General features: G+C 40.5%; 2 protein-coding genes across 5 annotated transcripts in view; one reads left to right on the forward strand and one right to left on the reverse strand.

Moving 5' to 3' along the window:
* Cacna1c (calcium voltage-gated channel subunit alpha1 C) overlaps window positions 1-18,580 on the reverse strand; it is a 568,982-nt gene extending 550,402 nt beyond the window's left edge. Inside the window, exon 1 of the mRNA XM_029535125.1 lies at window positions 18,196-18,580. The gene's annotated coding sequence lies outside the window, so the exon portion shown is untranslated. The remainder of the gene's footprint in view (window positions 1-18,195) is intronic.
* A 2,913-nt stretch (window positions 18,581-21,493) lies between these two features.
* Window positions 21,494-27,915, forward strand: part of Dcp1b (decapping mRNA 1B) — a 40,712-nt gene continuing 34,290 nt past the window's right edge. For 3 of the 4 annotated variants that reach the window (XR_003843264.1, XM_029535131.1, XM_021191465.2), the window contains exons 1-2: window positions 21,522-21,683; window positions 26,468-26,508. Coding sequence is in view for 3 of the 4 variants with exons in the window: in XM_029535131.1 (XP_029390991.1) it covers window positions 21,534-21,683; window positions 26,468-26,508 (191 nt within the window). In the remaining variant the exon portion in view is untranslated. Of the gene's footprint in view, window positions 21,684-26,467; window positions 26,509-27,915 lie in introns of all 4 variants that reach the window. The other variant, XM_021191464.1, reaches the window with a different exon arrangement.

The raw sequence follows: 27,915 nt of genomic DNA on the forward strand, positions 1-27,915 counted from the left end.
CCTTTCAGGAGTTCCCGCTCTCCAGTTCGGATCCAGACCAGAGTGTTTCTGCAGGCAGAAACACTCAACAAAAAGCATGCAGAACACCAAATAGAGAGAACCAAGAAAGAAACCCTCGACATCCTATTATAGTTAAGACACTAATAACACAGAATAAAGAACAGGTATTGTAAGCTTTGAGAGAGAAAGTTCAAGCCACCTATCAATATGGACCTATATGAAAAATACCTAATTATTTGATGGAAATTTTCCAAGCCAGAAGGGTTGGGAAGATATATTGCAAGCCCTGAAAGACCACAATTATCAACACAGGGTATTATACCTAGAAAAATTATCCAGACATAAAAATAAATAAAATTCCATAATAAAAAATAAACTAAAGCCATATGGAAACCTACTACTTGAGAAGCTCCATATTCATATAAAGGGAAACATTACAACGGATTCCAATGAAACTCAAAAAAAAAAAAAAAATCACAAGAACATTCCACTAAGCTGAGAAATTGAAAAGAAGTGAATAAATTTTTAGATACATGTCACATACCAAAATTAAACCAAGAAGAAATAAATTATTTAAACAGATCGGCAATGGGTTTGAAGCAGAAAAAATAAAAGCCCAAGACCAGATGGATTCACCACGGAATTTTACACCAATACTACCTCAGTTATGCCATCAAACAGAGAAGGGGGGAAGACTTTACAGAGTCAGCTTAGCCCATTACCCAAACCAAATAAAGACAAAACAGAAAATAAATATTATAGCCTGTTATCACAACCAAGCACAGATACAAAAATACTCTATACAATACTAGCAAAACTAAGTTGACTTACCATATGGTGAATGATCATATCAAGAGGATCATTCACCATAACAAAGTTTATTATAGAGATGTGGGATAGGTTCATTGTATGTAAATCAATAATTAGTATCCATAGCTGGATGGTGGTGGGGCATACCTTTAATCCCAGCACTTGGGATTCAGAAGCAGGTGGATCTCTGATTTAAAGCCAATCTGATCTACAGAGTGAGTTCCAGGACAGCCAGAGCTACTCAGAGAAAAACTGTCTCAAAAACAAACAAAAACTGCTATTCATTACATAAGTAGACTCAAAGACAGAACTCATATGATCATCTAAGTAGAGACAGAAAATGCCTTGAGCAGCTCCAACATGGAGAGGCTAGGGATGGTCGGAACCTACCTTAGCATATTAAAGGTTTTATACTAAAAACCTATAATCAACTTCATGCTAAATGGAGAAAAACTCAATGTGTCCCAGTGAGACAAAGATCAAGACCAGTTACTTGCCCTCCCCTCTTGTTTCACAAAGCATTTGTAGTCTTAGTAAAGGCAATACGATGAGAGAAAAGAATAAAATGGATTCAAAAGGGAAGAGTCAAGGTATCTGTGTTTGTATACAATATGGTTCTATACCTGAAATATGATTCTAAACCTGAAAGACTCAATAAAAAAAAATTCTAGAAAGGATGGGGAGTTTGCTTAGCAATTAAGAGCACTGTTCTTCTTTCAGAGGACCTTAGTTCAGTTCTCAACACCCACATGGTTGTAGTAAGAAGTTTAGTTTCTTTAAAAACCTATAAATATTATAAAACTGTTTTTCTTTTAATCCCGGGTGTGGAGTATGGGGCTGCTTCAGATTGTCCATAGCAGCTGATTTACCTCATGCTCTAGCAGGGGCGTGATTTTTCCAGAAGTTTCTGTGATTGTGTGATGTTGGGAATTCTGAGGATTATTCTGAGAGTATATAAATTCTAGGGCCCTGAGAGGTGAGGTTATTGTTGGTGGGTTGTTTGTTGGATGCTGTTGGTTGTAGTTTGTCAAGGCGGTGTTTGCAAAAAAGAAACAAGAAGAAATTAAATAGCCTCATGGTGAAGATCAAACTTACCCCAAGGAGCTCAGTGACCCAAATCAGCAGGAAGAGTTTACTGATAACAACCCCTCTATCCTTTTTTCTCTCCTATCTAGTGTTAGAAGGTTGAAATAGTGGAACAAAATAAGGATTCACAAAGTAGACAAAAGTCCAGCTACACATAGTGGTTCACAACCATCTATAGCTCCAGTCTCAAGAGAGTCAGATGCTCTTTTGATGTCCTCGGGCATCCAATAAACATGTGGCACACACACACACACACACACACACACACACACACACAAGACTTACACACATAATATATACAAATTTGTAAAATATTTTTTAAAATATCTTAGAGCTGATAAATACTTACAGTGTCAGGAAACAAAATTAACACATGCAAATCAGTAGCTTTGTTATATACCAAAGTCAAACATCTGAAAAGAAATCAGGTAAATCAGATAAATAATTCCATTCACAAAAGCCACAAGAAAAATATAATGCTTTGCAATAAACCTAGCCAAAGGAAAAAAGACCTCTATAAAGAAAACCTGAAGACTGTGATGAAAAAAATTGAGGAAGACATGAGACAGAAACACCTTTCATGTTAGCGTATTGGAATTCACTTTGATAAATGGCCAGCCCATGAAAAGTAATCTGCAGAGTCAGTGAAATCTCAATCAAGATTCCAGGACCATTCTTCTTAGTCACTGAGGAACAAGGATGTCAAACTGTATGTGGCCAACAAAGATAGCCAGAAAAATATTCGACAAAAAGAACACTACAAAGCCAGGTACAGTGATGAACATCTTTAATCTAAGCATTAGGGAGGCAGAAGCAGGCAGGTCTATATGAGTTTGAAGTCAGTCTAGTCTACATAGTGAGTTCCAGGCCAGCTATATATAATTACACGATGTATCTATCATTTCACTTGACTTCAAATCATACTATAGAGCTACTATATTTTAAAAAAAATGGAATAGTACTGACCTAAAAATAGAAACTCAGATCAATGGAATAGAAGAGAGGACTCAGATATCCTTGCAACTACTTATATGAGATATAATGTGTGTGTGTGTGTGTATATATATATACATATATACATATATATATATATGAACACAGAACTGACAACGGTAAAAATGTCTTAATTGGTAAAGGCATTAGATGAGTGGGGAAAACATTTAAAAGATATATTGACTAAAGCCATCTTCATATCACAGCTTTAACTGAATATTTGGCAACCATCCAAGTAATTGGACCAATTTGAAGTAGCCAACTACTCAGGCTACCCCTCCTGGTGAAAAAATCCATATGGGAGTTTAATGATCTATATTGTCAAGATTAACTGCATCGTTATGAAGTTAACTGTATCCCTTAACTTTTAAAGGGATGGTTATTCATGTCTGTGCCATTCTGAGACCAATAAACGTGTGAGGTTTTGACAGATGTTCTTATTTAATGTCAACTCTTAAGAATCACTAGGGTTCTTTAAATGCTTACCAAAAAAGGCAAGAAAGCAATCCTACAACTGGAAACAAGGTAAAGAGTAGACTTCAGACCCTTTCTTTTACCCCTCCCCTCACATGATGTCAGATCCTGAGTTAGGTCCTGGCTGCTGCCACTCCATCCTACCTGACCTTCCTGTCCCTGGCCTCACTTATGTTTCATCGCCAGAAGCATTTTTCTGAAACTTAACCATTGTGTCACTCACTAAAAACAAAAACAAAAACAAAACAAAAAAACTTTGAAGAATGAGGATATGGCTCAGTGGATAGAGTGTTAGCCTGATGTCCACAAAGCCCTGGGTTCCATCACCATCATCAAATAACCCTGTAAGTCCAGCACTTGGAGTTGAAGGTAGGTAGATCAGAAGTTCTAGGTCATTGTTTGCCACATAGAGAATATAAAGTCCCCCTGGGCTACAGGAAATCACATCACAAAAATAAAGTCAAACACTATAAAAGATTTTGGGTGGGTAGGTAGAGTGAATATAACAAAGCTCATGATATCTGATTAAAATGTCATAACAAAAACCATCCATTGCACTCCACATTGTCTAGAGAATGCATTCCCAGTTTTCAAAGTCCAAGACAGGACCAAGATGGCTCCTTAACTTCACGCCTAGGAATAACTGAGTCCTTAATAAATACAAAGCTTCTAAATCACTGGCTCTCAAACTTTAGTACACAGCATGACCTTTGGGAGCTTAAAAAAGTCCTTATGCCCAGATCATGCATATCATTAAAATCGTGACATCAAGGCTAAGGCAACACTCAGCACGTGAGATAACTTCAAGATCCATAATGATGCTGCCCACCATGTTATTCTAGTATCCCATGGCATCCTACAACCCTGACCCTCAGGAAGCTACCCTCCAAAGCAGGGACCACTCACCTGCCTGCCAGCCATGCCACCTAATATGTCACCCAGGAACCACATGGCCACCTTTGTTCCTGACCCCAGGGGGAGACCCATAAGCCCAGCCCTCCACTCCACCTGAGGATGGTACAGTGCCTTATACCCTACCTTAAGGAAGCACTACCCACTAGCACCATGACTACAACCCAACTGAAACCCAAGGACAACCTGTTGGACCCAGGAAGCCCTCCCCAGACTTCTAAAGATCAGCAGCAAGGCTGTTCTACTGCTACAGAAGGTTTCCTCCTATGCAAAGGAGTCTCACTTATTCTGAGGTAATCTGGGAACACGTCTGACATCCAGTTCATATGTCAACACAGAGGTGTGCTAAGACTGAACCTAAGCATCATCCACCTTGTCCACAAACTTACAAGGTGAGGTAGCAGTAAGTAAAGATCCAGACACTCACCTAATGAAGGTGAGACCAGACATCAATACCAAAACCAGTACAAACAACCTAACTCAGATGCCTAGGTCCCATCACACACACACATACACACACACACACAAAAAAACATGAATAACCAGGACAATATGTATATATCCTTCAGAAATTAGTATCCCCATGGTGTGTTCCCTGAAGAAAGCAACTTAGTTGGTGAATAAGACAAGGATTTCAAAGTAGTCATTATAAGAATATTCAAGGAACTAAAAAATCATATGCATAAATTCTGCAATGAAGACTAGAAAACATAAATAAGCAATTAAATAAACAATCTGTGATATGAAGTAAAATTTAATGAAGAGATAAACTTAAAGAAAATTTAGTTTCTAAGAGAAGCCAAATTGAAATACAACTTGAAATAAAAAATTCAGTCAGGGAAATTTTTAAAAATTAATGGAATGCCTCACTAAAAGAATGAATCAAGTGAAAGAAAGGCTGTCAAGAATTGAAGACAAAGTAAAGGAATTTGATTACTCAAAGAAAATGTTAAATCTAAACAAACAAATAAAATAACCCATCCAGGAAATGAACATGAAAGAAATCTGGGAAACTATTAAAAGATTAAATCTATGCATGGTAGTTATAGAGGAAGAAACCCCAGTAAAAGTCATACAAAAATATTTTCAGCAAAATCATAGAATAAAATCTCCAAATCTAAGGAAAGGAGATGCTTATAAAGGTATAAGCAGCATATACAGCATTAAATAGGACTTAAAAAGAGACTTCCTACATTAGACACATAATAAACACATGATGATCAAAGCATTCAAGGCACAAGACAAAGAAAGGCTATTGAGAGCATGAAGAGAAAAAGACCAACACATATCAAGGCAGGCCTGTCAGAATAATACCTGAGCTTTTAATGGAGATTTTAAAAGATATAAGAGCCTGGACCAATGTTCTACAAGTTCTAATAGTCCACAGGGGCACAGGATCATCTATATTCAGCAAAACCAGCATTCTTTACTGAGGTGGGAAGCTTTCTATGATAAGCACAGATTTAAGGAATTCACTACTAGCCCAGCTCTAAAGAGGATACTTTCGCCTGAAGAGAAGAGTAAATATATCCACAGAGACTGAATCACCAATGCTAGGATAGGTAAATGAAGGACATCTGAGAACATACTACAAAGCCAACAAAACAGCAGGAATTCATATACATATTTTAATAAAAATTCCAAATGCTGATGGTCTCAATGCTTCAGTAAGAGACAGACTATCAGACTGGATCCATCTTTTTACTTCCTCCAAGAAACACACCTCACAATCAATGACAGATACAACCTTAGGATACAAAGATGAAAAGGTTAGCCTAAGCAAATAGGACTAAAAATCAGTCAAACTCATTAAAGGAAAAACCCACCAGTAAGATATTACAACCCTAAATATATACACACCAAGTACCAGGGCACCCAAGTTCATAAAAGAATATTATTAGCTCTAAAGTGACAGATTAGCCAAAACACAGAGATAGTGAGTGACTTCAATATTCCACCCTCAACAGCAAACAGGTCATCTAGAAAAATACTAAGCAGAGAAACTCTAAAGTTATATGACATCATAAATACAACAGATTAACCAAATACGTACAGAATATCCTGGCTAACCAAACACCAACAAAGACATAGTCTTCTCAGCAGCCCATGGAACATCCTCCAAAATAGATTACATATGAGGACACAAAACAAATTTCAGTATATGAAGATTGAAATACCATCCTGTGTTCTATCCCATCATGATGCAATAAAACTGAATATCAACACCAATAAGAACTACATAAAGTACACAAACTCATGAAAACTAAACAACACACTACTGAATGATGATTGGATCAAGGGAAAAATCAAGAAGAAAAAATTTAAAACCCTAGAATTAAGTGAAAATTAAAAAAAATAACATCTAAAACCTGTAGGACACAATGAAAGCAGTGCTGAGAGGAAAGTTTACAGCTCTAAGTGTCTATATCAAAACATTTGAGAAATCTCAAATTAACTGCTTAATAATGTACGTAAAGAACTCGGAGAAACAAGAACAACACCCCTCAAAAATAAAGACCTAGATAGGAAGAGACAATCAAGATCAGGACTGAAATTGATGAAATAGAAACTTAAAAAAAAAAAAAAAAAAAAAAGGATTCAATGGAACAAGTAGTTGGTTCTTTGAAAAAAATTAACAAGATTGATAAATGTTTAGCCAGATTAATAAAAAAAAAAAGAAAGGGTACAAATTAGTAAAATTAAAGATCTAAGAGAGACAACAGACACTGAAGAAGTTCAGAGATTCACAGGGATAGATTTTATAATCTATATTTCAAGAAACTAGAAAATTAAAAGAAATGTATGAATTTCTAGATATATATGGCCACCAAAGTTAAATCAAGATGAAGTATATAATTAAATAGAGCCATAATATCCAAAGGAATTCAGTAATTAAAAATTTTCAGCTAAAAAACCCAAGGCCAGAGCAGAAGTCTACTATCTGATCTTCAAAAGATAACTAATACCAATATTCTTCAAATTATTTATAAAATAGAAAGGGAAAAGCATTTTAAATTCTTTTTAGAAAGCCATTATTACCCTGAAGCAAAACCAAAGCCCTAATGTGTGTGTTTACATATGTATATATATATATATATAAATATATATGCCAATATATAATGAAGATGGATGCAAAAATTCTGTTTTAAATTTTGAGAATTTCATAAAAGATATTTTGATCACACTTTTCCCTCCCCCAACTACAAAAATTCTTAATACAAACTTGCAAACAAAATTCAAGAACACATCATAAAGATTATCTAACATTTTAGATCTGGTTAATTTGGGGAGTGTGTGATACTTTTATCAACATGTAAATTTTATAGTAAAGTTTATTTTTTAAAAATTATCTCCCATGATTAAGTTGTCTTCATCCCAGGATTGCAGGGATGATTTAATACACATTAATTAATAAATAAAACCTACCACATAAAATCTACCAGATAAATAAAATCAAGGATAAAGACCATCTCATTAGATACAGACAGGCCTTTGACAAAATTCAACATTCCTACAACATAAAATTACTGAAGAATTTAGAAATATATGAGAAATATTTCAACACAATGAAGGCAATATACTACAAGCCCACAGCCAAAGTCATGGCAAACAAAAGCTCGGACCATTTCCATTAATTAGGAACAAAACAAGATGTCCACTCTCCCTCCTGTTTAATAGCGTGCTTGAAGTTTCAGTGAAGCCAAATGAAGACAAAGAGAATACAAATGAGAAAGTCAAAGTGTCCTTATTTGCAAATGATATTGTTTTGTATAGAAAAGTCCCTAAGGAGTTCATCACATAACTCCTCCAACAGATAAATACACTTAGCAAAATAGAAGGATACACAATTAACATGCAAAATCAGTAGCCTTCCTATGCACAAATGACAAACATACTGAAAAAAAAAAAAAAACTAGGGAAATGACACTGGTCAAGAAAGCCACACATACACACAAAAAAAAAATAATAAAATTTTTTTCAAAGAAATGTATCCTAGGAGGTGAGAGACCTGTGCAATGAGAACATAAGACACTGAAAATATAATTGAAGACTATACCAGAAGACAGAAAGATCTCCATGATTGTGGATTGATAGGATTAATACTGTGACTAAGGTCATCCTACCAAAAGCAATCTACAGATTCAACACAATCTCTATCAAAATTCTAACCCAGGTCTCAAAAAAGAAATTGAAACATAATTTTAAACTTCATATAGAAAGATGAACACAGAGAGAGGGGGAAGGAAGAGAGGGAGGGAGAGAAGAAGAGAGGGAAGGAGAGAGGAAGGGAGTGAGGGAGGAAGGGAGGAGGGAGAGAGAGAGAGAGAGAGAGAGAGAGAGAGAGAGAGAGAGAGAGAGAACCAAACTGTTGGAGACATCACCACCCATATTTCAAGGTATACTATAAGTAATAAAAATAACATGGTACTGATATAAAAAACTGACACATTAAATGATGGAATAGAATGGAGGACTCACAAGTACATACAGTTGCTTGATTTCTGACAAAGCGGCCAGTACACATTGGAAAATAGACAGTAAAAAGTACTGGTCAAACTAGGTAGCTATAAATAGAATTAAAACAGTTCTCACTCTGCACAAGATTCAACTCCAAATAGACCAAAGACCTTGTACTGGCTAGCTTTATGTCAACTTGACATGTTAGACTCATTTGGAAACTCAATTGAGAAAATGTCCCCACCAGACTGGCCTGTGGGATTATTATTGATGTGGTAGGACGTATGTCACAGTGGGCAATGCTACTCCGGAGCTGATGCTTCTAGGAGGTCTAAGAAAGCAGACTGAGCAAGCCATGGGGAGCAAGCAGCAAGCAGTGTTCCTTCATGGCCTCTGCTTCAGTTCCCACCTCCAAGTTCTTGCCTTGAGTTTCTGCCCTGACCTCTTTCAGTGATGGACAATGATGTGAAAGTGTTAGCAAAATAAATCCTTTCCTCCCCAAGTGACTTTTGGTTATTACATTTATCACAGAATAGAAACCCCAAGACAGACCTCAACAAAAGATCTGATACTCTGACTCAGAAAGGAGAGAAAGTAGAAAATATGCTCGAGTATACGCAGAAAATGAGTTCTGAAACCCAAGACAGACCTCAACAAAAGATCGGATGATTCTCTGACTCAGAAAGGAGAGAAAGTAGAAAATATGCTTGAGTATACACGGAAAATGAGTTCTGAAACCCAAGACAGACCTCAACAAAAGATCGGATGATACTCTGACTCAGAAAGGAGAGAAAGTAGAAAATATGCTTGAGTATACATGGAAAATGAGTTCTGAATAGGTATCTTGTGCATTAATTTAAACCAATGAGAGATAAATGGAACACCATGAAACTAAAAGGCTTTCTACAGCTAAGGAGACCATCATTGGAGTGAAGAAGCAGCCTACAGAATGAGTAAAAAAAAAAATATTTACCAGCTATGCATCTGACAGAGAGAGAGTTAGTATCTAGAATATATAAAGAGCTAAAAACAACTTAATTTAAAAATGGGGCATGGAACTAAACAGAGTTTGTTCTCAAATGATGGAATGCATATGGTGAGAAATACTTTTATAAATGTTTAACATACTTAGCCATCAGGGAAATGTAAATTAAAACCACTTTGAGAGAAAATCTTACCCTAGTTAGAATGGCTAAGAGAAAAAGAAAAGACAACAAATGCTGGCTTGGATGTGGGTAAGGGGAAACAATTATTCACTACTGGTAGGAGTGCAAACTGGTACAGCCACTCTGGAAATCTTTTAAAAGCTAGAAATAAGCCTACCACATGATCCCACTGATACCACTCTCAAGCATTGGGCTAGCTAGTTTTATGTCAACTTGACACATGCCTGGGTTATTTGGAGAGAATCTTAATCAAGAAAATACCTCCACAGAATGAACTGTAGACAAGTCTGTAGAGAATCTTCTTGATTAATGATTGATGGAGGAGGTCCCAGTCCATTGTGAGTGGTGCCACCCCTAGGCAGGCAGACCTGGAAGGTAAGTAGGCAGCATTCTTCCCTGTTTTCTTTAGTTCCTGCATCCAGGTTCTTGTCCCACCTTGAATATTCTGCTCTGACTTCCCATGGTGAAGTGTAAGGTAAGTAAGTGATGAACCATTACCTGGAAGTGTAAGCTGCAACAAATCCTTTCCTCTACAGGTTGCTTTTGGTACAGGCGTTTCTATTACAGTAATAGAAACCCAAGTAAGATGGGCATATACCCAAAGGACTCCACATCCTACCTCAGAGATCTTTGCTCATCCAACCTTGCTGCTCTACTCCCAATAGCCAGTAAATGGAAACCTACCAAGATGTCCATCAGTGGACAAATGGACACTTTAAATGGAATATCAATTCCACCTTAAGAAAAAAATGACACTAACAGGTAAATCGATGGAGTTAGAAACAATCGTTCTGAAGAAGGTGGCCCAGAACCAGAAAGACCAACATAACATGCTTTCTCTCACATGTGGATGTTAGGTTTACATTTTTAGCTATGCATGTATGGTGATTTGAAAGGAAGGTGTGAGGCATCTTGATCTTCAGTTTGTGGTACTGTTCGGGATGTTAAAGGAGGTGTAGCCTTGCTAGACTCCTCTAGCACTGGGGTTGGGCTTTGAAAGTTCACAGCCTTGTATGACCTCCAGTTTGCTCTCTCTACTTTATGTTTAAAGGTGTGGTTGCTCAGCTTCTTGCCCCTGCCACCATACCTACTAGCTGCTCCTATGGAGTTCTACCACAATGGACTCTTACCCTGTGGAATTGCAAGTCAAAATGAACCCTTTGCTCCATAGGTCACTTTTGGTCATGGTGCTTTGTTACAGCAACAGAACAGTAACTAATGCAGTGTGCTTCGTTTGGAATATCCATAGAGGTCAGGTAGTTAGTAAGGGATCATAATGAGGGGGTGTTTCCGAGGGAGGTGAGCTAGAACACAGGGATGTAAAGGAGTAACAGGAAATAATGAAACAGGAAGGGTTAAATGAGGCGACGAATGGGAGGGCAGAATAGAGAATGTCAGAAGGATTGCTAACAACAAAGACCCTTTGAAAAAGCCACATGAAAACCTACTACTGTAGCTTCCTAAAATACATGTGTGCACACATATAAAATGAGTTTAACTTGAGTTACCCTAGAATGAGGCAACAGTGGCCTACTAGACTCCAGAGGCTAACAAATAAAGGGTCAGTGATGGGTTTGCTCTTTTATAAGCCCATACTATTCTTAATAAAAGAAAATAAACCCAAACAGCAGTATTTAAATTTCTTAATAAGCACATTAATGGTAGAAGTCTGAGAAATAAACCTACCAGTATCCTGAGCTACTGGGTGGAGTTCTAGTCACCATGCCTGAAAGTCTCCATTACACAGCAGGGCTAACACATTGGGGAAGAACCACTTATTATCACCAGGAAATGTGAAAACTCTCTGTGCCTTCATCCTCAAACCAACACAAAGAAAACAAAGAACAATACCATGTCAGTCCTCATCATCCACAGAGAAAGCGCCGCTGCCTCTGAACTCTCAGATCCTGTTTTGAAAGCCTTGTGTTTTATGATTCTATCAAAACATTTAAAGGGTTTCAGAGAGCTCTTTCAGCAATCCTCACAATAGCCACAAAAATAAATCTTGTTATCATCTTATCACAGATAAGAACTGTGTGGTTTCTTCGTTCCTCCCATAATAGAACAGACAAAAACTCCAGAGGCTGTATCCCCAGCACCAGCCATACCTCTATATCCATCCACCACTGTCCCTGAAAATGCCAGAGTCTTGCAGCAACCGATTCATCAAGATCATTATGTGCACTTTTTGTACCATACTCCCTGACCCAGGGTACCTACAGACATCACAGAGACATAGCAGAGCCTAGTATAGACAATCATTGAGAATCACAACCAACAATAAGCAAAGAACCAGGAGCAATACCTCCACACATTACCTTGGTATATGTCAAATACTATACAGTAAATGCTAATTTTGTTTTGGAAGCCATATTGCCCTCTTGTCCAGGATATAAGTCTTACTAAGGCTGAGGGTGATAATCAATAGCTAAATGTGTATGGAGACCTATCTTTGTAATGGGCACTTGATATTCCAAACATTTCAAGCCTCTTAGCTCTCTTAGCAGCTCATGAGGTTGGTGTTATTAATAACTCTGTGTTATACTGAAGAAGCCGGTGGCCAGCGTTTCCAGAGACCTCCCAAGGTTACACAACTGGGAGACAGAGCCAAGGTTTAGGGTCCCTTGGGGTTCAAAGATCATTTATGAAGATTGTCTGTGTAAAAGAACATTGAGTTTTATGAGTAAATTCTCTATAGTTTTGAGTGATTGAAGGAATTCCAAATCCCAGAAAAATCAGTCATCTGAAGTTACTCGGAAGTATTTCTGGTCAGTAAGGAAATCACAAAACCGAAAGGAGCAGCGACTTAGGTTTCTACTACAGTAGAAATACAGGACAGGCAAATCACACCAGCTCACCAGGAGACGCTCCAATCCCTGTCCTGGAATTTCATCATACCACATACAACATTCTCTCTCTACCAGGGGTATCTCTGCATTCCCGACTCTTTCCTCCTCTCCAAATTCTGAAACTTGCTTCTGTATTAAACTAAATTTCTAATTATATATTGTGTGGTTTGGTGGTGGTGGTGGTGGTGGTGGTTGTTATTTTACATGTGTGCATGTCTTTGTCATATCAATTATATTTTAAATTCCTTGAGAATAGAAACTGGGAGTTTATTTTGTCACCCTTTCCAACCTATTATATGTTTACAATGCACACAAATTTGTATGTCTACTGGGAAGGTACAATACTATCAGCATAATGTCTTCATTGATTTGTTTAAATGCTATAGACCAAAAACCTCTTCTGTACAGGCACAGATTGTAAATACTGTAGGCTTAGCACATCATAGGGCTTCTGTTGGTGCTATTCAATGGCATCGTTGTGAGGTAAAAGCAGGCGTGAGCAAGGCAGCAGCACTGTGACTGTGTCCCAGTAAAATTTGATGTATAAGACAGATAAAGGACAGATTTGCCTATGGACTCACAGAGATGAACCTAGCACGGACGGACTACTGATCATGACCTTAGAAGACCAATCAGGGAAATATTCTCCACTATGCTTTGCGGCAAGCAGATTCTCTACTGCCCATTTCCCTTTGCCCCCTTCCAATTCTCAATGTTTTCAGGTCCTAACTTCTGACTAAAACATGTCGTTCTTGAAAGCCTCTCACCTAGAACTTAAGGTAAAATTGGAATAGTCTTTCTACCTCCTCTTCTGGAGAGAAGCCTGAGCTCTGTTGAGAGGGGGTGGTGAGGATAACCCACTTAAGGCTGAGTGTTCCAGAGTCTCTCACTGTCTGTGCATTGTCTACTGTGACGCTTTTTAATTGCCAACTACTACAAGAAGCAGAATCTCTGATGAGGCTTGGGCAATGTTATAATCTATGGCTATTGGAAGGTACCATTAGGAGTTATTTTATCCTTATGCTTATTTAGCAGAATAGTAGTGGTAGGCTTTCTCCTAGGCCCATGACCCATCTAATATCAGGGTTTCAACTTTGGTCATAGTGTCGGGTATGGGTTTTATGTGATAAAAGACACCTTCAACCCAATCAACAGTGGTTGGTTGCTTCCTTGACATCTGTGCCACTATTGTACCAATGTGTCTTGCAGGCAGGTCTCTGTTGCCAGTGCAGATGAAAGAAGAGGCAAAAAGATTTCAAGAGCTAGAGGTAGTCGATGGTTCCAAAGAAACAGGGTCGCCCAGACACAATAGGACTGCTATACATAGGAATGCACACGGACTGTGACAGGGTGAATTAGATCTGTGCAGGTTCAAAACAGACAAATGCCAGCACTGAGAAGAAGAAGTAGACACAAAGTCCCTAATCAATAAGCTATTTGCAACTGATATATACTAGAAAAACCAGTCTTCTCCAATGGACTGTCACTGTACCAATCACACACTAGGGTACCCTGTGCCCAGGAGTAGTTGGTCAACACAATACAAACTCCATGTTCTTTGTGGATTTTTTCCTTGTTGTTGTTGTTGGTGGGGGGGGGGGAGTGTGTGTGTGTGTGTGTCTGTGTCTGTGTGTGTGTTGATTTGGTATTTTTGTCTTATTGATCTTTATGGGTTTTGTCTGTTTAATTTTTATTTATTGATTGATTTTTTGGTTGGTTGGTTGGCTTTTCAAGGCAGAGTTTCTCTGTGTAACAAAGACCTAGCTGTCCTGGACTTACTTTGTAGTCTAGGCTGCCCTCAAACACACAGAGATCTGCTTGCATCTGCTTCCCTGAGTGCTGGGAATTACCATGCCTGGTAATTTTCTGTTTGTCTGTTTTTTTGTTTGCTTGTTTGTTTTACTTTTTTGAGAAGAAGAACATGAAGTTGGGTGGTTAGGGAGGTGCAAAAGATCTAGGAGGCACTGCAGGAGGAGAAAATACAAAGATATATATTAAGATTTTAAATAAAATTGTTTTTGAAAGTTCAGTTCAGTACATGCATTACTACAAGGTCAATTCCCTTCAGGCCTTATACATCCATTTAAAAAAAGAGAAACCAAGCAGAAGTGTGAGCCAGCACGGCAGGCCGATACTCTACGTGGTAATTAGAGATTTCCCACAGTTCCTGGTACTCTTTTCTATTGCTCTCATCAACTGCAGGCCAGGTGGAACACGTGCTCCCCTGGATAGACAATCTGGAGAGAAGGCGAGTCAGCCACTCAATGTGTGGCAAAAGTTAACCTTCCTTCCTCTCCACAGTAACTGTCTTCCTAGAGAATAAGACAACACAGCGAGTGAAAGAAGACTGTCTCTTCTTGTCCAAAGGTCACAGCCTCATCTTTAATGGGCTGTCACCCTAACCTAATTTCACAGTGATGATTTTTTAGGTTTGTTTTTAGACTTAGCTACATGTCTGTAAAATTTTTATGTCCATTTGATATGCTCAGAAGGCATGCAATAGGGAACCATAGAATTGAAGCGCAATTAAAGGCACTTCCTCATGCCTCAGAACTCAAAGGATTCTATGGTAGAGATTTGTACACCCACTAAATCTTCACTTTACTCCTAAAAATGATATTAAAATTAATAGAGTTTATGGGGCTGGTAAAGAGAGGCCAAGAGATACCAGAGAATGTGGCAAGGAGAATCAGCAAGGAGAGGTGCTGTGTGCAGGTTTGCCTCCTAGTGTGGAAGGGACATCTCTATGTCTGAAGTCACTGTGCACTTCAGACACAGGAGTCAGAAGATCCTCTGAGCTGGATCTGACCTGAATGCCTTCTTCCTAAGGGCAGACTGGCTTTCATGGTGCCGTAAGACACCATGCAAACTTCCAGAGGAGTGAAGAAACCAAGTGTCATGGCCAGGTTTGACAGCTACGAGCCATAATGAGCAGCGTGGAATGATAACCCTAACGGTGCAAAGGTGGCACACAGACCTTGGTGGTAACCAGCAGCTCACTGATTGGACTCAAGATCAACCCAACAAAGAGAAGTCACACCAAGAACTGGGAACCCAGCCGACTTCCTGGGGCCAGTACAATCCTTAACTACATCCTAAGTATTCATCCTGTGCCACAGACAAGTACAGTTCTCACTCCTCCTCAAGGAAACTTCTCTCCACAACATATAGGGACCATTACAGAAAACCACAGCCAATCAAAATGCAGAGTTGAGGAATCCAGTCTTGTTGATTTACCTACAAAACAACTCCCACTCCTGAGGCTCAGGGATCATGGCGGAAGAAGGGGTGGGAAGACTGTGAGAGCTAGAGAGACAGGAAGTTTGCTGTGAGATTGTGTCTCCTAAAAATGTCAGAGACGCTACACCCATGAAGCCTCACCAACATGGCTGCCTAAACAAAGCCTGAACAAAGGGTGACATCAGACATCAGGGGACAATGTTGGAATGGAAAAAGGAAAGCTTGCAGGGCCTCAATCCTAGACAAAAGTCTGCATGCAACTGAGGAATGCCAAGAGCAGGAGAAATAGTCCTCCGTAAGAAAGAGTCATCAACTGGTTATCCAATAACAAATAGTCAGCCATGAAAATGTATACATATAGTAACATAATACAGACTACACAGGAGATACACACACACACACACTCACACACACTTATCACTGCTACCACCACCACCACCACCACCATCATCATTGTCACTTAAGGAAAAGGCAACCATGAATTTGAGAGAGAACAAGTAGGGACATGGGAGAGGTTGACAGAAGGAAAGAGAAGGTGAGAGATGATGTAATTATTTTATTATCTCAATTTTTAAAATAAAGAGAATAAACTATTATTTTCCTTGGGGGAATGGGTTTCTTTCTACTGTGCTCAGCTGCCTAGGAAATAAATGAGCCACACACTGAAAACGACCAATAACACATTTCTTCAAGCTGTTTGTCTACTAGGGGAGAGAGTTAACGATTCAGTTTCTACTATTGTTTGGAATAAAATACCCAGCCTGCTACAGTCTAACTTAGAGGTCAGTTAACAAAACAAAGAGAACAAGAAAGCAGGCTGCATATTGTATTTTAAAATTATTATGAAAAATAAGGCTGCCTTTATTTGTATGCAAACATTCATACGCTCTACAAAGACAAATTTGTTTCTATATTGTCATATTTTCAAACATTTTTAGCATTTTATGTTTACAATTACCTTGTTGAATTATGTGGCCAATTTTGTCTTGTCATCACACTGGTATAAATATCCCAGACGCAGACACTATCCTTTATCAGTCTACATACTTATTTTGAATTGCAGTATCTAACCTCATAGAACAAAGTTCTGGCATAATGACAATCACAAGATAACATGCAACCTGAAGGCACACTGTTTGCCACAGCATCAGGCTGAGGACTACGGAGACACAGTGGAATCCCGCAGCTCTGTGCAGTCTGTGGAAGTGGAAGAGATGTGGATTAAAAGGTCTTTGTCTGTTTGAAGTGGTCCTTTGCTGTGATAAACTGAATCAAAAACACAGATTATTCAAACAGAAAGTACACAGACTCCTGGCATCACCCTAGAAAACCAGACTTTGAGCATTTGGGAGAAATAAAAAGAACGTTGCTCTGTGGGCCACGGATATGAGCGACCTGCCAATGCTGAAGACATTTCAGCATCATTTGTGGTTTTCTTTTGCCAAGTGTGGTTTCTGATCTTCAGGACTTCAAGATGATTCAAAAAAATATAAATAAAGTAAACAAAAACCCTTTCCACCTCTCCTTCTATCCTTTATAATTTAACTCTGAAAGCTCAGAATTCACTACAGTGTGTTCCTTTATCTCAACTTGGATTTCACTATTCTGTAAATTCAGGGCTCTTTAAAAACAGATATGTAATGGAGAAAGTCAACCATTCAGGTTTTGTTCAATAGAATTAGCATTTTCTAAATTTCCATAATCCACAGGCACTGGACCAAGGGGTTCAGAGACAACAAAGGGCATGAAAACCAAACACACATGAAATAAAAATGTTATTGTATGAAGTCTGTACTTATTTGCAAAGAAACTCTAAGCTAGGTCTGTGCCAATGCAAAACCTGTTTTTAGGCTCTCGGTAATAATTCCCTTTTATCATGGTAATTCTTATTTTTATCCTTTTTAGAATTATAATTATATATGTCATATAAATATATTAATAGCTCTAATTCAGGGCCTACTAAGTTAAGTGCCACAAGAAAAATGACAATGGAGTACATGAAGGTCTCAAAGGCAGAAAGAGCTCCTCAGAGAAAGGCAGTGAGTGAGCTCTCTGGGAAAATGTCATTCAAGGAGAAGGCGAGGAACACAGATGGCAGTGTGCGAGGGACTTGGGCGAAAACTGCCGAGCATGGCAAGGTTGAACAGAGGTGGGCACTTCCTTCCTTAAGACCAAAAACAGGAGACAAATTCTTCACTAAGACTTACCTGTGACTCTCTAAGCATGTGGCAGGATGCTCTTTTACTCCTTGTATGTGAGGTCAGGCCCGGGAAAGGCGAGGTGCTGAACAAGTCACAGAGAAGGCATGAACAGAGTTCTGTAAGCACCCTGTGACTGAGGCTGAATTGGTCGCTCAGGTGATAAGGCCTGGGCGTGTTTATGAGTATTTCTGATACCATAATGGCTCCTGCGTTACCTGGCTTCTCTCCTGGGCTCAAAACACCCTGTCCTTTGGAAAGCAGGATTTATTCATCTCTCTTTAAACATGGACAGACTGAAAAATTAAGAGAAAAATGGTCTGTGGGGACAAGGGGGAACACTAAGGAGAAAGCAAGCCATGACCCACTGTAAACGAGGTAGGCACACAGCAGGAACTGCACTCATGCCACGTGAGCTAAGGGAGGGCTCAAGAATTAACCAGAAAATTCTACTTTACCCATAATGCAAATTAAACTATGTTTATGCTCTGTACAGTGCTATCCTCCAAGCAAAGCAGCCACTGTTTCCAAGAGTTTTACTGTGCCCACTTCTGAGAGTTCGTCACAGTTGGGCCTGTGAATGACTGAGATTTCCTCCAGGAAGGAGGGACGTGGTGTGTCAACGGACCTTCACCTACAGTGTTCAGCCATTTATATGCGATTTTGCCTAATGCCATATGGCCTTAGGGTCTCATGAAGGGTCTGGAGCATATAGGCTTGGGAAGAAGAAAGGGATCTATCTAGGTTACTGAGGACACACCAACATCACCAATGCTGTGTAAAGACTTTCCAATGCTACTGCTTTAAGGCCGCCCATGCACTGTCAGTAAGATTAACAAACTCACTGCCTGCCCAAGGTGAGCTTTGATGGAATCAAACTTTGCTTTGCTGTTGGGACCCTATGAGTAGGCTGTAGGCATTGCCTCTGCGAGGAAGGAATTTGAGTGACAACCTGACTTTTCGAAGCATGTGATCAGAAGCCCAGAACTCAGTGGAACCAGCAGTAAGCGAGTGGGCTAGCCTGCAGCACTATTTAGTCAGCTTTGTAGGACCACTTGAAGGGAATAGAAAGCCAAGAGGACCAAGTAATATTTAGAAAACATGGTTTTGTTCTGGTTCTCAAACTGCAAGCCACATTTCTTCAATGAATCATGAAATCAACTTTAAAGAGTCAGAGTCAACATTTTTAAATAAAAAAGTGTGTGTGTGTGTGTGTGTGTGTGTTCCCTGCTATCTGTTTATGTATTTATTTATAACATAATATCTGTGATGGTTGGTTTTAATGTTAACTTGCCACAAATTACAGTCACCTGAGGAGGGGTCCTCACCTGAGGAAGTGTCCTGGTTGCCTTGATTCATTGGTGGATGCACAAAGATCTACTCCAAGTGTGGACAGTGCCTTCTAAATGCAGTCCAGATAAAAAAAGACTGTGTGGCAGAAGGAAGATTATTCACCTCTTGCTTGCTGGCCTTCCCTATTGCCACAGGGTTGGTTTGATGCTGATACTGTTATGAGAACCAGCGTTTCCAGTGAGTACAGACCAGCAGCTGTCCAGATACCCAGGTATTCAGTGGCATGTTGGAACTCGCGAGGCACTCAGGTTTTGTTGTTGTTGTTGTTGTTTTGGGTTTTTTGTTTTGGTTTTGGTTTTTGAGACAGGGTTTCTCTGTATAGCCTTGGCTGTCCTGGAACTCACTTTGTAGACCAGGCTGGCCTCGAACTCAGAAATCCACCTGCCTCTGCCTCCCGAGTGCTGGAATTAAAGGCGTGCGCCACCACGCCCGGCTGAGGCACTCAGTTTTATGCACTGAGCAACTATCAGGTTCTCAGCAGCCCAGGTGTGAGACAACTGATATTGCCGTTTTAACATAAACTGACTTAATAAATCACATCCATGAGCAAGTTCTAGCCTCACAAAGGCAATGTAATTGTACAAGGGACACAACTTTAATGATCTGTTCGTGTAACTGTAAATATTCTTTGAAGATATATCAAAATTGACAAAGTGCAGTTTCTTGAAGGCTAGATACCTGAAATACTGTCAACCTTTTATACTTTGTGGACCACTGGAATCTTGAAATTGGTCCACCTTCACCTTGAATGGATCTCCTACCTGTATGTGAGTTTGTGACACCATTTTATTATCTGAAAATCATTGAATGACCGAGCTAAGGGAGCTATATCTTTCAAATGTTGACAGTTCCCATTAGACTGTAATCTTTTAAAAGTGTACTCATTGATAGCAGCACAGGTCTCATCTGAAGAGACTTAAGTATTGAGACAGTCAAGCTCACGGCCCATTTTTTAAAAAACTTAATCTCAAAAGTTATCATTAGCAACAATACCTATCCCTTGTTTTCTTGAAAGAGACAGGAAAATCTTAGTTTGGAAAAAGCCTGTCCAGCATCTACCTGAATAACCGTAAGTTTGTTCATCATTCTTTCATGTTAAACTAATGATCTGTGGAAGTAAAATTAAACCTCTGGGCTGGGTGGTGGCACACCCCAGTAATCCTAGCACTGAAGACCCCAAGACAGGAGGAGCACAGGCTGAGACCTGCCATAGACTCTGTCTCAAGAAACAAGCCCTTCAACTCCAGCAAAACCAACAATATAAGGACAAATTCAGCCCATCTCAAGCGCAGAACATATTTGCCTCTAGGCAAATATGGCGTGCAACAGCTCTGCTTTATCCATACTTTCTATTTTTCCCTACATTAATTTTAAAAATATACCCAAAGATTGATTTTTTTTTTTTAAACAAAACTAGTACTTTGATCAAGTGACACCTGGCTTCAGCTGCTCGGTCAAGTTTTCCAGAGAATGCACAGCGACAAGAATACACTGACTAGTGGTGCAGTTTGGGGCCGCCCTTGGTTCTTTGTCGGTGCAGTTGTCCTTTTGCACACATCACGCAAGTCTCAGAATTGACATGGACAATCTTAACCTTGCAGGCCTCTGAGGCACTCAAGGAATCCGTCACGGATATTGGGAGCACCCTTTAAGAATTCTCAGAGTTCTTTTTAGGAGTGACTGTGTGTGATTGGGTTTGGTCATCGAAGAGCCAAAGAAGAGCTCTGCAAAGGCGTGGGCCGTTTTCAAGAAGGAAACGCACACAGCTCAAAGGCTCCTGAAGGAAGAAATAGTTGATAAAAAGGGCTTCCTTGAGCAGGACTGAGCTTCCTGTTGCCAAGGCGACGATCCTCCGCGAGAGGACCCGGCCATCGATTGGCGAAGCCTAGCCCGGGTCCCCAAATGCCGGAAGGTCGCCCCGCCGCGCTCGCTCGCTCGCTCGGCGGTCGATTGAGGAGGCTTCCTGAAGGCTGGGCAAGAGGGTGGGTGGGAAGATGGCGGCCGCGGCGGCAGGTGGCCTGCCTGGGAAGGGACACGATATCAGCCTGGCAGCCCTGCGGCGCCACGACCCCTACATCAGTCGCATCGTGGACGTGGCCAGCCAGGTGGCTCTGTACACTTTCGGCCATCGGGCCAACGAGTGGGTGCGTGCGGACGCCGCGGCCGTGCGGAAGGCGGGGCGAGGACAGGGCGGGAGAGGCTGGGCATGGCTCGCGGGCGGGGGCCGGTCCTGGTGGAGGGCGACCCGCGGGCCGACCGGCCGGTGGGGGACGAGGGACACAGAAGGTGTGGCCGGCTCCGCTGAGAGCCGGCCACGGGCTTTGAGGTCAGAAGACAGAAGCTCTCCGGCAGCGGAGGGCAGCCCGGAAGCCCCAGACTTAGATCTAAGTCCAGCCTCGCCGAGGAGGAGCAGCCCGAGGCCGAAATGCAGGGCAGGCACCCACCTAAGAGCAAGCTTGGGAGAATAAAGAGGACATGGGCATGGGTGGGACAGCCCAGACTTGGATGTAGGAGGCCAGGGTTAGTGACCTAACCATTTCAGTCCATTTCCAACAAGACCGAGTCCCAGCCTACAGTAACGGGATGAAGTTTAGTTTTCCTCACAACTAGAATAGAATGGCCACGGGAGACCAATTAGTTCTGACCTAGGTATTGGTCCTTATCATTTATAAACCATCCCTATGAATATATAAAAGTGTCATTTCCCCCTCTTTTGTGACTTTTGTCCAGATATTCAACAGTATACAACCAATGCTTTTAATACGGTTCATTGGGCGTATGGAAAACACCTTGCACATTTTCAATTTTATTTTTTTCCGGTGTGTTCGCCAAGACTGAAACAAACATCAAAATTTATGCAAAGAAAACTTTCATTTTTGAGCAGATTTATGATTAAGTAGGCCGTAATAAGAACGACCCAAAAACCATGCACACGGAAGAATGAAGAAAGTTCTTGGACGTGGAGTTTGGGGCAGGCACCTGCTTCATCCCCAGCACCCCTAAAACAGGGCCCGGAGTCTTTTCTGATAGTTTTGTCCGAGTTCTTAACTGAAGTGAGGCAGCGAATTCATGTTTGTTCTCACAGTAGCCAAACCGGAAGGGGAAATCTGCAGAGTTCCAGTGTTCTGAATATCCCTAGCTTGATTACTTGAGGCTGTTTTTCTTGGACACCAGAGGAAATTACACTATGGGCCTATATAAGTAAAGAGAGTTTCCCCCACTGAAACGTTTCTATATTTATGTGAAGATACTGTACATAAAGGTGCTTCACTTCTCTAGATCATTGCTTCTTGGCCTTCTTAATGTTGGGACTCTTTAATACAGTTCCTCGTGTTGTGGTGACCCCTAACATAAAATTATTTTTGTTGCTACTTCTTAACTGTAATTTTGCCACTCTTATTATTGTAATGCAGCTATGTTTGAAGATAGACATATGCCAAAAGGGTTGCAACCTATGTGTTTCATGCCCTCTGCCTGGACTGGCCCCTGCCTGCCAATCCACGCCTAATATTCTGGAGGTAATTCGGTTAGTATATATGGAGTAGGACGCAATAAGAGTTAGTGGGGTAAGTTGACTTGGCAGGAGGCTCAGGCTGGAAGATCAGAAGCTGTTACAATGTACAGTGGACCATTCCTGCCCTAGGGTAGCAGTTTTCCTGAAGCCTGGTCACAGGCTGGAGTGGCAGAAGCCTTTTTAAATCCCTACAGAGGTGGACCAAATACGCAGTGAAGGCCAGGGACAAAAGCTCCATCGAGAGTGTCACATGGTGTTATTTACAGGAGTTTTGTTTTCCCGCTTCCTGGACTTGTTGTCTTCAGACAGGGTATAATTCATTCAGTAAAAGGTCATTCTTTCAAAACCCTGATCTCCTAGGCTGTGGTTGCCTGGCAAAAGAGAGAGACTGAGTTCAACAATAGAGCAGTCTCTGGGGCAATCAAGTCATCACTGCTGTTTCCCCAGCCGTATCACTCAGGTCTCCGGATGGAAGCCTTTCCAGTGTAAACCTAATAAGTATAAAAATATCCTTAAAAATGAAAGGGAAAGGATGGGCAAGAAGACAGGTGAGGTAGAAGCAGGGAGTCCTTATCGCCTTGGAAATCAACATCAGGTGTTGAGAGGAGAAATGAGGAATGCACAGAGAATGAGGATCAAGGGACCGTGGGTCAGTGAAGTGGAGGAGCATGTGCTTAGCATATAGAACCTGTGCTTAGTGTGTGCACAGCCCTAGTTTGATCCCCAGAACACGTACACATACTCACACAAAGGATTAAGATAGTTCTGCCATGACTAGAATAGGAATTTAAGGACTAAATTTACTCCTCTCTGCCAGGAAAGAATCCTTCCCCCAAATACCCAATGCGTCGATGAAAGTCTACAGCTGGTCGGGCCGTTTGTTCTCAGCTGGATTCGATTCCCCCCACATACTCCGGTGACGTTCGGCAATATCAGGAAACTTTGAGGGTGAAGGTGTTGGTGGCATCTGCAGAGTAGAAGCAGAGGTGTCGCCAAATGCCGCGGAGTGAGCAGGCATTATATAGTTAGTCTAAAATATGCGCGATGCAAAGCTGGAGGCGTGTCTTAGAATCACAAGTGCCCCTTATTTTCAGGTCACAATTCTGAAGTTTCTGTGCATCACAGTTACAGTTCAGAGGTGCAGCGCATCAGACCCGAGCTCTGGATGAGAGCTAGATGGCTTTGATAGTGTCAGACACTGAATGATGGCTTTGCTACTACATTCACGACAGAGAGAGATGGCTTCAGAAAGATGAAGTGGGCCCACTTTTGATTATTTTAACTTAGAATATTCAGTAAAGTTGAGATTGGTTTCAGTTGTCCCAGATCTGTCAATGTATTTACTTCCCATAGTTTATGAAACAGCATTATTTATTCGCTTCATTATTTTGAATAACGAACAACCCTGTGTGTATGTGTGTGTGAGAGTCAGTGTGTGTTACCTTTATTTTCAGAGTTTAGACTAAAATACTCCAGAACTGAACTTAACAAACTTAAGTCTGCCTTACTTGAAGGATCTGAGGAGAGCTAATTGCTATACCTTAAATCCACTAATTTGTACAGAAAGGACAAAAAAAAAAAGAAAAGAAATTTGGCTGCCTTTGGAAGTCAGTCTGAGGTGCAGATCTAGCAGCAAAATCCATTTCCAGAGCTGCTGTTAGCCAAGCAAGAGCTCTTGAAATACAGCTTTTTTTTTTTCTCTAATTATTAAAAGATTTGAGTTGTGTAAGCCAGTTACGCTTTTAATGGAGAAGATGAGACAGAACAGTACATGAATTATCCCAGTGTGATCTGGCAGGAGCCTCACTCCAGGCCCATACTGTAATTACTGAGCCGAAATTCAGTCCCATGCGTAACTCCAAATAAGACTCAAGTTTAAGGATTGTCTTTGTGAATTATAGTTAAAATTCTGACTTTGGATTATTCTAAGCTCAAGTCATTAAAATTTTTGTTTTTAAAGCAAAGAGAATTTTTGTTGCAAGGAAAAAATACCAGTGTGAACCAATCAGCCGACGTGTGCTGATACTATGAAAGGTCTGAGTTGCATTTCCATGAGAACAAGTCTATGCGTCTGCCTTAGTTTCCCATCAGTGTAACTCAGAGTGCCAAGTACTTGGCTTTTGCAGTTTCCTTTTAAGGTGTTACATATGGCCTAAACTCTTGCCAGTTATGTCAGTTCAGCTCAGAGGCCTAAAGGTGAGGTCTCTAACAGGCCCCCAGGTGACCCTGCTGCTTCTCATCTGGAGACCACTCTTCAAAAGCCCCTGTACTAAGTCACAGAGAAGACAGTTGTAATCGTGTAGATTACTGGAGAAGATCATGCTTCCAATTCTGTGCCTTTAAAAAATGTTACTCTAATGTTACACCTTTCTCTTAAAGAGTATATCTTGGGGCTGGCAAGATGGCTCAGCAGGTAAGAGCACCTGACTGCTCTACTGAAGGTCCTGAGTTCAAATCCCAGCAACCACATGGTGGCTCACAACCACCCGTAATGAAATCTGACACCCTCTTCTGGTGTGTCTGGTGTACTCATATAAATTAAAAAAAAAAAAAAAAAAAAAAGTATATCTTGCATCAGAATTATAGAGTACTTAGTTTTAAATGATTTGGGTAATGAATACTATGAAATATTAGAGACTTAAGTAGGATAATAGAATGGTGAAGTTAAATTATGTAAATACCGAAAGCACACATTAAATTCTGAATTACAATAATCTCATTACTAGTTAAGCAAAGAGCTGCATTGTGGTAATGTTGATGAGCAGGAGCCTGGGGAACCCAAGTTCCCCCTGTCTTGGAGAAATGGAAGGAAAGACAGAGAACTCAAACTCTCCTTGACACTTCACCTCCCCCAGGTTCTCCCTGGCTGTTGTCGAGTCCCAACTTGGTAATAGTTCTGGTAGTATTATTTCACGTCTTTGGCCAAAATGACTCTGCAGTTGTTCATCCCAAGAAGTTCACTGGAAGACAAGCGCAGTACTTGTCTGTGTCATCATCAGAGTAGTTATTGACAGATCATCTGCTCTCCTAGTGACGGGACATGGCGGTGAACACAAGAGGAAGTGAAGGGTAATGAGATGCAGACAACAGTTTCCTCGACAGCTTGCTGGGTATGCAGTTTGGTGGATGGAGAAGGCACACACCCACCATCTCTTTCTGATGAGATCTGGAGCTCCCTTTCTCTGTTCCAGCCAGGCGGGCCACTCACACCGTGTCTGGGAAAGAGAATAGTGACCACACAGTGCCCGCTCAGCAGGCCCTGGTCACATCAAAGCCCACACCGTCCCCTTTGGTGGCCTCTCTGTTGTATACTGCCACTTTGTCTACTAGAGAATGGGTGTGCTTCCCTGGAAGTTCACGCTCTGCCTTAGAATGAGGAGACATACAGATGGGATGTGTTTGCTTTGTTTCCAGGAGAAGACTGGAGTGGAAGGAACCTTATTTGTTTATACAAGGTAAGCATATTCTATTAGAAAAATGACTTGAAATGTTTTAATGTATTTTTGTCACTTCTTGAAGGGCAGTTTTATTTCAAAGAATAACAACCAAATCCATCTGAAATTACTAATCGTCAAGAGGAATAAAATAACACATAATGTCACCTGCTACATCCTGATGATACTAATTTCAGGCTATAGTTCCAACTTAAACCTTAATATTTGGTTTAGCAGAACATACTCATCATTTGATGCCAGTAAATTGCACACAGTTCTTGAACACTATGCACTGCCAAGAGATAAGAGGTGCACTGTTAGAAAAGCTAAATTAGTCAGTGGTTGGAAAGGGCTTTGTGGCTCACCTTCCCTCACCCTTAACTGCTTAAAAAAGCACACCCCAGGATTGAGTGTCTCTCAGTCTTCCATTGTTTAGTTAATGATGTTTCAGGATTAATTTAATTAATAAGCTCATGCTTTTAGTCATTTCTTTTTATCAGATATCATTAATGTCACACATTCACACAAACACACAGTACACATATGGTCTTAATGACTTCATTTTATTCATGCAAATTTCTTTGTAAATATCTTCCCTGAATTCTGTCACCTAGCGGGAGCACATAGATGAAATACAAAACTAGTGTAAACTCTGATTGATGTAAGTATATTTACCCACATTCAGGTTTAAGATAAATACAAGATATGCCATCCCAAGAACTGGTTTCTATACAAGCCTCACTGGGCTGCTATGGCTGTTAAAAGCCTTGTACAGTGACCAGTCTTAGGTTGGGCTTCAGGACTGGAAGTCTCAACAGGAAGAAAGGCAAAAGTAGAGACACAGAGCTTCCTGTGTAAAGGGACAGTAAGGGATTTACTCTGGTATAAAGGGTTTGTATTAGCATAAGTGATGCTATTAGACAGAGTGGCAGACTGAGGGTTCTGAGGCTTATTTTTCTAGCAGTAGGGAGTAACTAAGGCTTATGGTCACAAGGATGCTTGATAAGCTGTGAGAAAATATGTGGAGAGTCAGTGTGTTAGCATCACAAGGAGGCACTCATTCTAAAAGAAACTGGAGTTTGGGTGTTAAGAGGATGATTGCCTTGAAGTAGATAGGGGATGCTAGAGTTGGGACCAGAATAACTAAAGCTGAAACGAAAGTCTGCAGGGACAGAGGGTACAGTGACATTGAGAAATGAAACCTCTAGGTAAATGCCAGCGTTTGAACTGATGATAAAATTGTTGGTAGAATTCAAACGGCCACGGGGAGGAGGGGCTAGGTTCCTACTTGATCTCTTTGTGTATTTTGCAGAGCTGGGGATGTGAGGGCCTCAAGCTTATACACTCTTAGCATCAAGCTACACCCCTAAGCTTATACACTCTTAGCATCAAGCTACACCCCTAAGCTTATACACTCTTAGCATCAAG

The sequence above is a fragment of the Mus pahari genome, chromosome 2 (genome assembly GCF_900095145.1).
Source record: "Mus pahari chromosome 2, PAHARI_EIJ_v1.1, whole genome shotgun sequence".
Taxonomy (NCBI): domain Eukaryota; kingdom Metazoa; phylum Chordata; class Mammalia; order Rodentia; family Muridae; genus Mus; species Mus pahari.